Source organism: Scyliorhinus torazame, chromosome 4, assembly GCF_047496885.1.
Source record: "Scyliorhinus torazame isolate Kashiwa2021f chromosome 4, sScyTor2.1, whole genome shotgun sequence".
In the NCBI taxonomy this organism is placed as follows: domain Eukaryota; kingdom Metazoa; phylum Chordata; class Chondrichthyes; order Carcharhiniformes; family Scyliorhinidae; genus Scyliorhinus; species Scyliorhinus torazame.
Window position 1 is genome coordinate 100,240,170 of NC_092710.1, and position 15,109 is coordinate 100,255,278.

Here is a 15,109-nt window from a genome sequence, read left to right on the forward strand (position 1 = left end):
GCGCCTCCCGCTGCCTTAGGAAAGCGGGCAACATAATCAAAGATCCCTCTTCCAAATTCTTGCATCGGGCAGAAGATACAAAAGTTTGAGAACTCGCAGCAATAGATTCAAAAACAGCTTCTCCCCACTGTTAGCAGACTCCTGAATGGCCCTCTTATGGACTGAACTGATCTTTCTACGCATCTTCTCTACAGTTGCAGCACGATATTCTGTATTCTTCACCCCATGTCTATATAAGTATTTACATTAAATATTTATCATATGTCTTATGTTTTTCATGTATGGAGCGATCTGCCTGGACGGTACACAGAACAATACTTTTTACTGTACCTCGCTACACCAGACAATAAATCTAAATCTAAATCGAAAGGAATGCCCAGTCCAGTCAATGTACATGGAGTCAGTCACCCGCATATCAACTTAACAGAAGCTCTAGGCTTAAAACCTGTAGCCATGTAGCAACCGCCAGCACCGATGTAGAACATCACTGTCATCCAGCGCACTTTCCAGCCTTTGTGGAACAGTCTCGCAAAACCAACGCACTCACAACATAGACGGCAGCCCTAGTGGTGGCGGCAAACTCACAAACTGAGTCCCCGGTGGACCCAGGTCGCAGCAAGCCAGCAGTGCAATAGGACAGCAGATCCAGATGAATGAAAAAGACACGAGATCTCCAACAGAAGTCCCCTCCGATGAGGCCACTTCTGGTACTGTTGGATACATCAGACCCCAGAACATACGCAGCATACGCACTCCACAAGCCAGCATCAGAAACCTCGGCCCGGCGCTCACCTTCCGTTTCAACACAGGGTCCGGAAAAGGCATTACAGCAACAAAATCAGCCCGTACCTCTGTCCACAAAGTCGTTAAAAAGAAATTTCAGGGAGGTGGCCAACAGCTCCAATCTTCCTCGTCGCCAAAAGAGTAACAAGGGAAATCCAGCGATTACATAGGGAGACGCCTTATTCAGCTTTACAGTGGGACATACATAGGGCCAAGTTACACATTACCAGGTCCTTACTCTTTTCTGTCAGCTACTGCAGAGGCCGACCCATTATACAAATGCTGATTAATTCCAATCAGAACAAGGGAACAATCATTCCCAGCTGGATGAACCTCAGGCATGTCACATCAAGGGTATTACAATGGGCATCAAACAGCAATGGGCATTACTTAGACATATTCCTACACCCTTCAACTCAAAATCTGTGCTCAGATAGCCGAAAGTGGCGCTCTCATAATGGGAGTGTGAGAAACATGGCAGCTGGGTCCTCAGTGAACAGCGCATCCAGCAGGGTATCTGCTTAACCAATCGGATTTAAGGACTAGGAAATGAACACCAGAGAAGGTAAATTAAAGGGGTTGAATTCAATGTTAAATCAGATAAAGAAAGTGAAATAAAGAGAGGAAAGTAGGGCTCGTATTCAAAGAGCTAGAAAAGAAACAAAAGGGAAAAGGAAGAAAAAAATCAATTTAAAAACACATTTGTCAAATCTCCCTGAAAAATTGAAGGAATGAGACTTCAAACCTGTAATAGTTAATATTGATTGGTCAATTGACAATAATTGTCACATCATTTAAAGGGTACTTGCATTGATAATTACTAGCACTAAACATGAAACATTTTTATCCAAGATTTTTCTGAAAAAGAAAGCTGTAACTGATTATCTATTAACAATAGGCACTTTCTGTGAGAGGTAGGTGTCTGCTCTGACTAACTACTACCTGTACAGCACGGCTGAACATTCACTTTAGCTTTCTCTGAATGGGGTTGAAAATTTTGCAAATAAACGGAAAGGTCGACATGAAAAGGTTGTCTCTTTCGGGAAGTGGATAACTTTTTTTTGGGGGGGGGGGGTCCTAATTTCAACCTTGGGTGATGGTGTAAGACCAGCAATATCAATTCAGCTGCCTGTTACACATTTCTCCCACTTTCACACACTTCAATGGAAACAAAAAAAACGGGAGACTGATACGAGTGACAATTACACCAATGCCTTTCCTAATACATTAGTCTCTATCTAGAAGCATAGTTCAACATTTTGAGTCCAAGGAAGCCACACCAAAAAGCTCCAAGCTTCCATTAAATCAGCTAAAAGATGCTCAGTAAATTGCATTCGAGGATTGAAAAGGGCTGCGATCTAACACTGGTAAAGAAGGGATGGTACCTGTGTTTCTGCTATGACTTTAATGGAGCAGGATATTGAAAACAGGAAGCTACTGAATCCTTTTGGGTTTGTGAATTATAGAAATGCAATATCATTTTCAAATTAGGAGATACATATTCTATTTATACAATGGAAAGTAATTGTTTTTAGATTTTGAAGCCAGAAGTGTTAAGGGAATAATGTAGCAGCTGCAAGTAATGTACAAATTTCATTTTGCTGAGATTATGGGTAAATTTAAATCAATCGTGTGAAGGGATTTTGTTATTGTGATGGAGTTGCAATGATTTCTTACTTGTAAGAGTTATCTGATATTGTATACTTCACTTTTTAAATTCTGAATGTATAAACATCTGAATAGTAAGAAAGCTTGCAATGCTTAAACAACTTTAATTTATATAGATTTATATAGCAGCTTTTATCATGGTTTACATCCCAAGCCATTTCACAGGAGCAATATGAAATGAGATTTAACACCAAGCCTCATATGATGTCAGGACAAGTAACCAAAAGTTTAGTCAAAGAAGTAGGTTTTAAGGAGTGTGTTCAAGGCAAAAGAGATAGAGCAAATTAGGGCAGTAATTCCAGGTTTAGGGTCTTGGCAGCTGAAGGCACAGCCATCAATGATGGAACAACTGAAATCAAGGATGCCAGAATTAGAGAAGCACAGATTTTCTTTGTTCATGGGTTGTGGGCATTGTTGGCAAGGTCAGCATCTATTACTAATCCTTAATTACCCTCGAGAAGTGCTGGTGTGCTACCTTCTTCATTGCCATCATACATGTAGAAATCAGATAGCAAGGCTGGAAGAGAGTTTAATGATGGTGTTCTCACAACATTGGTGTTCTCACAATATTGGTGTTTTCATTATCAGAAGAGTTCTGAATGATGCTGAAAAACTGGTAAAGACCCACTTCTGGCTATATACTGTGAAGAAGGTAATTGATTATGTAGCTGATAACACTTAGGCCCAGGACACTCCTACAGAGATGTCCTGCAACTGTGACAACTGGACAATTCCAACCATCCCTTTCTTTGAAGCGTTCATGATTCCCACCATTGGATCTTTGACTTGTACTGTTTGTGTTTTCTGAGGCTGCTTGGGGCCACTCAGCCAAGTGTTGCCTCAATATTGAGAGCAGTTTCTCTCAACTCTCTGCTGGCATTCAAAGACTGGACCGAAGTTCTCCTGAGGTCTAGAGCCAAGTAGTTTAGGCAAAACCTGAAATGGGCATTGGTATGCAGGTCAATAGTGACTAGGTGTCACTTGACGGCATTAATCTCCTTTGATCAAATTCCAAACTGACTTCCTATAATTGGCCAGGTTAGTTTTATGTCGCTTTCTTTTTGTGGATAGGGCATCCTGGCAGAACCTTTCATAGATGCCAGAGTCATGTTCAATTCTGAGAACAGCTAGCTCTGGTTTATAGGTCCCAGTGCTGTCGCCAAGAATACATATATATATATATATATATATATATATATATAAAATATCTTTCACAATTCCAACATATATCATATGGTCAGTTGTGACTCAGTGGGCATCACTCTTACTTGAGATTAAGATTGTGGGTTCAAGCCCACGCCAGAAAACTGTGAACAGAATTTGAGACTGACACTCCAATGAAGGGAGAATAGCAAAGTTGGAGCTGCAGTCTTTGGAGTGAGACATTAAACCAAGGCCCTAGCTGCTCCATCGGTGAAAGTAAAAGATTCCATGACCAATATTATCCACACAATCAACATCACTCAACGGATCGTCTGGGTCATTATTGCATTTCTTACTCACGACAACTTGCTTTGGACAGATTTGTCTGCTGCATTTCTTACAACGGTGGCAACAAGTTACAAGTATTTCTTTAGCTTTAAAGTGCTTTCAAACACTTGAGATCGTGAAAGGCACTATATAAATGCAAGTCTTTTTTTCTACATATTTCATCTCTTCTGATAGACTTCATTGCCTCTTACCCATGTCCATATATATTCATCCTTGCCTTTGATCATAGCTGTAGTTCATATTTGAAATAATTTGTTTGTTGATTCCTTTATCCCCACCATTACTTCTCTTGTTACCTACGTGGCATTTTTTAATGTAAAATACTTGCTTTGCAGTCTCCCAGATATATAATTGAATCTGTTCTGTATCTTCACTCTTTCCTAAACCCCTCAAAGTCTTCTTTCCTGAAATTAAGAGTGCTTTTCTACCTCAAATATTCTAAATTCTACCATGTCAATGGTGACTATTAGCTAGTTTTTCACACTTTGGTCAACACCTGACTACTACAAAATACTAAGCCTGTCACAGCTTCCACCTCCACTATACATTTGAGTCACTAGTCACTAGTTCTCAGAATCTGTTTGATGGGCTCTGGTAAACCATTATCCAAGACGTGCAGCAACAAAGAGCCAGTAGAGGCAAATATGCCAATTCAAATTAGCTAAGTTTCTGAATTACCTTTCAATAAATAGTCTTTTACAAGCTGGAAGGAAGACCAAAAAAAAAGAGAACTGTGCACCAAGAATACTGCAGGAAAAAAGAACAAAGGACATCCCAAAACAAACATCTCTTCAAAGTAATTCGATTAAGGATTTAAGTATGTTGCAAAATTTAATTTTCCAAAACGCTTCAAAAATCAGAATACTTACTGTAATATCCATAGAGCACAGTATCCTCAATATTCAGCCTTGTGATGTTATCTGCTGCCCATTCCTGAGAAAAAGCATACGTGAGGTTAATGGGAGAAAAACCTTGTTTTGTTAATGTACAATTGTTCCTATTAACAACTATGCAGTCTGATACAATATCAAGGATAAATTGGGTTTTTAGTTTACTGATACGGTCATAAAGTGTAGTTTCAAAGCTATGCAAAGCATAAGAATGGACCAAATTCTAAAAGTTGAAATGTGTTTGTCACATCTCAGGTGTCCCATATAGAATCTCTACCGTGCAGCAGGCCATTCGGCCCATCGGGTCTACACCAACCCTCTGAAAGCACACCCTATCCCTGTAAGGCCACTTCCCCACCCTACCCCCGTAACCCCACCTAACCTGTACATTCCTGTCAATTTTATTATGGCCAATCCACCTAACATCTTTGGACTGTGGGAGGAAACCCACGCAGACACAGGGAGAAAGTGCAAACTCCACACAGACAGTCATCCAAGGCCGCTACTGAACCCGGGTCGCTGGCACTATGAGGTAGCAATGCTTACCACTGTGCTACCGTGCTGCCCCATGTTTGCTTCACACAAAATTAAAAGGAGAGCGCCACTGAGTTGCAATGTAAAATGTACCATTATTAGACTGCATTACTGTGTTCGATTGAAGACTTTTGTTTCACTGTTTGGCAGGCACGGAGTAGAATTGCAAATACTGCGATTATATTAATCTAGTTACTGTTCAATATCTCAAAAGTTACTGCTGAATTATAGTGAAGAAAGACGTTCTACTGCACTGATGGGCAATGACCTTCTAAAGCTCCACCAATAGCTTGGAACCACATTATTAGCTTCATACATAAGCAAAACTGTTAGACAAAGGAAGGTGAAGAAACTTATTTACAATCAAGTATTTGCTTAGGAGAAAAGCATGGACATTTCATTTTAAAATGTTTTAAGAAGTGTTTTTGGATTTTCTGTTTTGTAAGAAAATGGTATGATTCGTTCTAACTGAGCAAATCTCGGAAAGTTGCAAATACAAAAGATTACAGCAAAAGACAGAGGGTGTCTGATGCAATGGGAACCACAGCAGATTGGAGAAAATGATAGTGAGATCACTTTACGTTTCCCCTTTTTCTACTTCATCCATTTCATTTTATTCCTCATTGAATAGGACACCCATTAGTTTGATCGTGTCCTAGAAGATTGAACAGTGCAGTTGAGAAGTATTAAAAAACATTTTACTATTGCCAACTTTTGAATCTGATGGGGATGGTGGTGGGTGAGTCATTTTAAAAGGATGCTTAAAAATAGTTCAGATTATCCATCTTTAAAGGTCTTTCCTATTCTTTGAATGCAATTTATTCTCCCCACAGATAGCGCCACAGCAGCTACAAAGGGTGAATGCCTTCGATGATAAATCATTACTGTTGTGATGTATGATTGACAAACCATTTTAAATAAAAATAAGAAAAGAAAGAGAGTGAAGGTGTGGTAAACCAGGGGAATTTTTATTTAAAGGGGAAGAAATTACCAAACCTCGCCTGTAATGTTATGATGGATGGAGTAATAGTCAGGTCAGACTCCACAAGTTTCCTGAAGACCATGAAAACAAAATCATGAGCTGTCAACCTCCTCTTTTGTAGAGAAGTGTGAATATGAGGAATTAAGATTTTTTCACACAGCAATTTTACAGATCCCAAGGTAAATGAGCTTTTAGTTCGCTTTTTCCAGTTCCCTGCATGTCAACATTAAACCAGCAGAGTTATATTCATCAACATATCAACCAAACACTTCAAAGTCAAGAAATAGTTAGATGCTCACAACTAATCATTTTCACAGATAATCAACTACCACCGGGAGATGTTGCTGGCACCAGCACTGAGTGGAAGGATGCTGGATGAATTCCTGAGCGTAGCACAGGGTGTGACTGGGGGTTGTAACACTCAGTAAATGTGGTCTCTTGAAAGTTATTTGATTGATTTGGGTAGGGCTGGTTAAGAAATTCTCCATGTTTCCCTAAATTGGTATTTTTTTAATGTTTATATTTCACTCTCCCAAGAGACCGTGAAGCTGTCTGGAGGTTGGGGCTTCATTGGTCGGGAGGAAATGTGACGGGTGTGGATGGCACAGACGATCGATCATGCCAGGATTAAAACCAGCTAAACCAGCCATAATTTAAATATTTGTATGTTCCTGTCAAAAGCACATGTGGTCACGTTTCCGGAGGAATAGTCAACAGCTAAAACCAACTGCTGGTCAGTCATTGCAAGGATCGCACCAATGGGACAACAGAAACTGATCCATGGTGCGAGTTACACACCTACGGTTAACCTGCCCTTTAAATGTGGGGTAGTAACAATGACCTAGAGTGGGTTTTTAAAAGACAATACTTCAACAGACCTCTGGTTACATACTGGAATTATGGGAAAAACTTAAAAATGTATTGAAAGATGGGATAAATGGCTCACTAGCCAGTATCCACCAACCAAACAGATTTGTCAAGGTAAAGCCGATAAATACGTTTTCCTGCTGTTTAACTAAAGCAGAAAATCTTCGGACTCCCTATGGAGACCATTATTACACTTATATTGAAAAGGGGAAATTTTAAGTATCTAACAAGCAGGCCAGACATCACTAACTGATTAAACATCTGACTGTTAAAAGTATCTGCGTCGGTCCAAATTGACTCTTACTGTGGAATGAATCCCTTCAGTTGTTCAACTCACGATACAGTGGTCACAAGTGCATAAAATATTTAACGTAAAAGGTTAGTTCCTCGTGATTTGACCCAGAGACTGAAGAACAAAAACACACCTCACATTCCAGTACAGGGACTGCGACTGTGGGAGGTGCCGTATTTTGGAGTAGACATTAAACAGAAGCTCGGCATGCCCCCTCAGGAAAGGGTAAAGGGAGTTCTCTTCAGGGCCCGCGCCAATATTTATCCCTCAACCAACCACTAAAAAAAAATCTGATTATTGGATCACTACTTCTCGGAGTCCTTGCTACGTGCAAATTGGCTGCCGCATTTCCCTACATTGTGAAAGTGGCTTCATCAACTGTAAACACTTTGGGTTGTTCTAAGGTTGTGCAGAATGCAAACTCTCTCTCTTTATCTATCAGTGCTAGAAGAGGTAAGCATGAAAATACCAATGCTAAACGATGCCTAGCAAGCAGTGTTGCCTGCAGGCAAGCAGCACTGTTCGAGGGGGACAAAGCCAGGTAAATAGAGCAAAATTATTTGTTCCTTTTGAGATATCATGCTATAAAGCCAGGCACCCGGGATCACATCCTGACCATGTGCAATGACAACGTTAACAACAATATTTTGCAATGTGTCTGATTGGGCATCATTGTTTTGTTTTTAATTGTGAAGTCAGTCAAAATAGTTGGCATAAACATCTGAAAGTGGATTGCTTGCAAATTAGTAAATGTTGACATTTTGCTGAGGGAAACTAGACACAACAGAAGTTGAGTAGTTCACATTGGGATGTCTCTGACATGCGATTTCACAACGTTACACCAATATTTACAATTTGAGATCATCCTTTGGTCTTACGAGGAAAGTGGTTTAATCTGTAGAAGAACACTGACCTTTTATTTCGGCAGCAATCAAACTTGGGCGCTTTCACTTTATTTCAGACTTTTAGCATTTGTATTTTTCTTTTTACCTTTAATACTACTTGATTAAGATTCCTAATTAAATTATGTAAATTGCTGATAAGCCTATACAACTATTTGTGTGAGCTGTCAGTACCTTCATAACACATTTAACATCTTAGAATGTAACAGTTTAGGGGAAAAAAATTGTGTAGTGCCTGATAATTAATTGGCAGAGAATAGTTCAAATAGGCTTGGCTGCACTGCAAATCAACTTAATAATTCTCAATGGTGAGAAGTACCACTGGCAAATTACCAATTTAGCAGAAAAGAGAGGTGAACATGGACTCAAAGGTGATGCTGCATGTTGACTTTATGTTAATTGAAGAAGCCTCATGTAAATTTAACATTTTAAGTTATCCGCAACTACACAAAAGGAAAGGTTTATCACAAAATGTCTAACAGCTCTCCAAAATGTCAATATTCTTGCAGCAACACTGATAACATCTGGTACCATTCTTCCTTTGTAACACATCACATAAATGAGTTCTCACATATAGTGTCATTAATGAACATGATCTGTAATCAAATATGCAAGTGACAACAGATTGATTTTGGGCGACTGTGTAGAGTTCTTCCAGTGTCTGCGTGGGTTTCCTCACACAGTCCAAAGGAGTGCAGGTTAGGTGGATTGGCCATGGTAAATTGCCCCTTGGTATCCAAAGATGTGCAAGTGGATTGGCCATGATCAATGCGCAGGGTGATGATGATAGGGCAGGGGATTGGGCCTGGGTTGAGTGCTCTTTCGGAGGGTCAGTGCAGACCTGATGGTCCGAATGGCCTCCTTCTGCACTGTAGGGGTTTGAATGGCCTCCTTCTGCACTGTAGGGGTTCCATGATTCCATAGATCAAGTTTCCACTCTTCATCTAAACTCACAAAGTAGGACCTCCACAAAGCACAACCTCAAAATGGTCAGTAATTTTTCTCAGAGGAACGGCTAAAACAATTCACAATGGCAACATCATACACCTGAGCACAAGATCTGAGGTGCAGCAAAGGCTCCTTGGTGTAGCAATATCCATAATCTTTCTGCCTGCCACCACCCACCCACCCCTGCATCCCACATTGTTCAACTTGCATGTAGAAACTGAAAGTTGTACTCACATACTCCAAAATGCAGGGAGGAGATGATTAAATTACTTTACAAGTTAAGTCAACCTTCAAAATTCTAATAGAGATGCCCTTTCTATCCATCAACTGATTTTCTACCAAGATAACTGTGGAAAATTCATTTTTGTCCTCGATAAATTAAACCTCTCTTCTGCAAGCACCGGGAATTAATAAATTAAACTGCAGGTGGTAATAAGTCCTGTAGAATTAATAGCTTCAGGTAATAATTAGTTCACTGCACAAATTATATTTTCAGAAATGTGTTTAAATCACAGTTTGAATGTCTGTGGTGGTGATCTTTAGTTATTTGTACCTTGTAAGACCCTCTGGAGTCTTTCATATAAGAAACAAGGAATATGTCAACAGGTAGCAGGGATGAAGTGATCAGTGCAACAGCAAGTGCACAGATAGCAGTTATAGTGGAGACAACCTCGCTTTCTTGTTGACTCTGGTATCGACGGATATACGTCCAGCAGAACACTAAAATTGCCTAGAAGACACAAAAAGGAGACATTAATGGACATCATTATGTCTGAACCATAATTTGCACCGTTAGCAATATATTTTGACAACTGTTTTGTCCCAAAGGACTTGAACAAACAAACTTGTCAAAAATTCTTAGTGCACACTGGGACCCGGTTAAAAATAAATGATGACGGCGCGAAAATGAAAAGCGAAATGGTTTTGAGATAGAGTTCATATTTGGTGGGGAAAGTCTCAATGTAAATTAGTAGAACCAACACTGAAAAACATTCATCCAAACCATTTCAGAATCAAACTTGGGCTTGTAGATGCAAACAAACCCTTTGTGTGGTTTGTTTAAAATGTTATTTACTATGGATAAAATTAATCTATGGCCACAATATTATAAACAGATGGTAATGCAAAGTAGTTTAATCTCAGACAAATTTCGCAAACATAGAGCCTGAACTGAAGTAAAAGCAACATTGTCCTCTTCCTTTAATTCACCCTTAACGTACTCTTATGTTTTGGGGGAGACAGCAATGAGACAACTACATAGTGGTAATGTCACTGGGCTAGTAAAAAGGCCCAGACTAACATTCTGGACGCGGCAGCAAGCGAAATTGAAATTTGAGTTGTAATCTGGAATTTAAACGCTCGTCTCCATAATGATGACCATGAAACCATTGTTGATTGTTGGGTGGGGACAAGAGAATTTATAGTGGAGGAAAGAGAAATGGCAGAGAAACAAAACTCTTATGTTGCGACTGCCTTCACAGAAGATACAGAAAATCTTCCAGAAATATGGTGTAACCAAGGGACTCGTGAAACTGAGGAACTAAAATAAATTAGTATTAGTAACTTGTAAAGTTAACTGGACTGAAGGTTAGCCTTCATGGCAAGGGAATTTCAGTGCAGGGGTAAAAATGCCTTGCTGCAGCTGTCTATGCAAGGAGCTTTGCTAAGAACTCACCTGGATTATAGTGTACAGTTTTGGTCCCCCGATCTAAGGAAGGATACACTTGCCATAGAGAGAGTGCAACAGAAGTTTACCAGATTAATCATTTGGATGATGGGATTGCATTTTGAAGAGAGATTGAGGAGACTGGGTCTGTATTCCTTAGAGCTTCAAAGAATGAGGAGTGACGTCATTAAAACTGAGAAAATTCTTACAGGATTTGACAGGTTGGATGTAGATATGGGGCTGAATTCTCCGCCGTCGGGATTCTCCGTTTTGCCGGCAGCCTGGCGATTTCCCGACTGCTTGGGGCTGCCCCTCAATGGGAAACCCCATTGGCCAGCCGACGAAATGGAGAATCCCGACTGTGCGCCGCACTAGAAATCTGGTGATGCGGGACGGAGAATCCCGCCCATGGTCTTTCCCCTGGCAGTGTACCCGAACAGGTGCCAGAGTGTGTCGACTAGGGGATTTTCACAGTAACTTCATTGCAGTGTATGCCTAGAACATAGAACAATACAGCGCAGTACAGGCCCTTCGGCCCACGATGTTGCACCGAAACAAAAGCCATCTAACCTACACTATGCCATTATCATCCATATGTTTATCCAATAAACTTTTAAATGCCCTCAATGTTGGCGAGTTCACTACTGTAGCAGGTAGGGCATTCCACGGCCTCACTACTCTTTGCGTAAAGAACCTACCTCTGACCTCTGTCCTATATCTATTACCCCTCAGTTTAAAGTTATGTCCCCTCGTGACAGCCATATCCATCCGCGGGAGAAGGCTCTCACTGTCTACCCTATCCAACCCCCTGATCATTTTGTATGCCTCTATTAAGTCTCCTCTTAACCTTCTTCTCTCCAACGAAAACAACCTCAAGTCCATCAGCCTTTCCTCATAAGATTTTCCCTCCATACCAGGCAACATCCTGGTAAATCTCCTCTGCACCCGCTCCAAAGCCTCCACGTCCTTCCTATAATGCGGTGACCAGAACTGTACGCAATACTCCAAATGCGGCCGTACCAGAGTTCTGTACAGCTGCAACATGACCTCCCGACTCCGGAACTCAATCCCTCTACCAATAAAGGCCAACACTCCATAGGCCTTCTTCACAACCCTATCAACCTGGGTGGCAACTTTCAGGGATCTATGTACATGGACACCTAGATCCCTCTGCTCATCCACACTTTCAAGAACTTTACCATTAGCCAAATATTCCGCATTCCTGTTATTCCTTCCAAAGTGAATCACCTCACACTTCTCTACATTAAACTCCATTTGCCACCTCTCAGCCCAGCTCTGCAGCTTATCTATATCCCTCTGTAACCTGCTACATCCTTCCACACTATCGACAACACCACCGACTTTAGTATCGTCTGCAAATTTACTCACCCACCCTTCTGCGCCTTCCTCTAGGTCATTGATAAAAATGACAAACAGCAACGGCCCCAGAACAGATCCTTGTGGTACTCCACTTGTGACTGTACTCCATTCTGAACATTTCCCATCAACCACCACCCTCTGTCTTCTTTCAGCTAGCCAATTTCTGATCCACATCTCTAAATCACCCTCAATCCCCAGCCTCCGTATTTTTTGCATAGCCTACCGTGGGGAACCTTATCAAATGCTTTGCTGAAATCCATATACACATCAACTGCTCTACCCTCGTCTACCTGTTCAGTCACCTTCTCAAAGAACTCAATAAGGTTTGTGAGGCATGACCTACCCTTCACAAAGCCATGCTGACTATCCCTGATCATATTATTCCTATCTAGATGATTATAAATCTTGTCTCTTATAATCCCCTCCAAGACTTTACCCACTATAGACGTGAGGCTCACCGGTCTATAGTTGCCGGGGTTGTCTCTGCTCCCCTTTTTGAACAAAGGGACCACATTTGCTGTCCTCCAGTCCTCTGGCACTATTCCTGTAGCCAATGATGACATAAAAATCAAAGCCAAAGGTCCAGCAATCTCTTCCCTGGCCTCCCATAGAATCCTAGGATAAATCCCATCAGGTCCCGGGGACTTATCTATTTTCAGCCTGTCCAGAATTGCCAACACCTCTTCCCTACGTACCTCAATGCCATCTATTCTATTAGCCTGGGTCTCAGCATTCTCCTCCACAACATTATCTTTTTCCTGAGTGAATACTGACGAAAAATATTCATTTAGTATCTCGCCTATCTCTTCAGACTCCACACACAATTTCCCATCCCTGTCCTTGACTGGTCCTACTCTTTCCCTAGTCATTCGCTTATTCCTGACATACCTATAGAAAGCTTTTGGGTTTTCCTTGATCCTTCCTGCCAAATACTTCTCATGTCCCCTCCTTGCTCGTCTTAGCTCTCTCTTTAGATCCTTCCTCGCTACCTTGTAACTATCCATCGCCCCAACCGAAACTTCACACTTCATCTTCACATAGGCCTCCTTCTTCCTCTTAACAAGAGATTCCACTTCCTTGGTAAACCACGGTTCCCTCGCTCGACGCCTTCCTCCCTGTCTGACCGGTACATACTTATCAAGAACACGCAGTAGCTGATCCTTGAACAAGCCCCACTTATCCAGTGTGCCCAACACTTGCAGCCTACTTCTCCACCTTATCCCCCCCAAGTCACGTCTAATGGCATCATAATTGCCCTTCCCCCAGCTATAACTCTTGCCCTGCGGTGTATACTTATCCCTTTCCATCATTAACGTAAACGTCACCGAATTGTGGTCACTGTCCCCAAAGTGCTCTCCTACCTCCAAATCCAACACCTGGCCTGGTTCATTACCCAAAACCAAATCCAACGTGGCCTCGCCTCTTGTTGGCCTGTCAACATATTGTTTCAGGAAACCCTCCTGCACACACTGTACAAAAAACGACCCATCTATTGTACTCGAACTATATCTTTTCCAGTCAATAACTGGATATTGCCTACTTGTGACAATAATAAAAAGATTAGGTCAGTCTCAAACCAAGCGACATAAATGGCTAGGCCATTTAAGACTGAGATGAGGAGGTATTCCTTCACTCAGAGGATGGGTAAGTTTTGGGGATTTTCTACCACAGGGAACTATGGAAGCTCAAACATTGAGCATATTCAAAAATTAGCATATTCAAGAAAGAAATCGATAGATTTCTGAAGACTAATGGCATCAAGGGATTTGGAGATAGTGCAATGATGTAGTGCAGTGAATAGTTAGGTAGTGCAAAAGACAAGGCTGAAGCATTTGCAACAATCATCAGTCAGAAGTACCGAGTGGATGATCCGTCTCTGCCTCCTCCGGAGGTCCAGCATCACAGTTACCAGTCTTCAGTCAATTTGATTCACTCCGAGTGAGTCAGCAGTGCTAATCACGCATGATATGACTGCTGTTTATACGATTTTAAAGGGACTAGATATTGTAAACCATGACAAGCTATTTCACCTTCTGCAGAACAATAAAACCAGAGGACTCAACCGCTTAAGGGTGGAGTACTAAGGGTTGACAGGAGGGGTTGGTGAGTAAATGACATAATAATCTGTGAAAACAATATTGCAGTGAGAAAAGGGTCAATCTGTGGAAATAAAAACTCCCAGGGAGGTAATGGAAACAGTTAGTGTTAATGAATTCCAACAAATTAGATAGTTCTTTAAGAAATTAACATTTCAAAATACACTTCATGAGTAATCTTGGTCATGAAATGTAATAAATGTAGCATGTTTGAGAGGGAAAAGATGATTCTGGACCTGTGATTCCCAAAACTCTCCAACCAGTGGGTTTTTTACTTACTTTATTTATAGGTCTGTTGTAGATCAATTGATAAAGATCAGTTGCCATAATTAATCAGACACTGAAATTGTCATATCAACAAATCCACAACTTCCAGGAAGAAAAAGATAAACTGGATATTTTTTTTTAACCAACAAGTGGTTCGCATCTGGAATGCACAGTCGGAAGTGGGGTGGAAGCAGGTTCAATCAAGGCATTCAAGAGGACATTAGATGATTCTTTGAGTACAAACAATGTGCAGGCGTGAGGGGGGAATGGCACTAAGTATGAATGCTCATTTGGAGAGCCGGTGTCGACACGATGGGCGAAATGGTCTCCTTCTGCGCTATAA

General features: G+C 41.1%; 1 protein-coding gene across 2 annotated transcripts in view; it reads right to left on the reverse strand.

Annotated features, from left to right (window-relative positions):
• Positions 1–15,109, reverse strand: part of LOC140410355 (lysosomal cobalamin transport escort protein LMBD1-like) — a 250,632-nt gene that overhangs the window by 213,676 nt on the left and 21,847 nt on the right. Inside the window, exons 2-3 of one of the 2 annotated variants that reach the window (XM_072498372.1) lie at positions 9,911–10,087; positions 4,812–4,875 (exon numbers count right to left, since the gene is read on the reverse strand). In XM_072498372.1, the coding sequence (XP_072354473.1) occupies positions 4,812–4,875; positions 9,911–10,087 (241 nt within the window). The remainder of the gene's footprint in view (positions 1–4,811; positions 4,876–9,910; positions 10,088–15,109) is intronic. The other variant, XM_072498373.1, reaches the window with a different exon arrangement.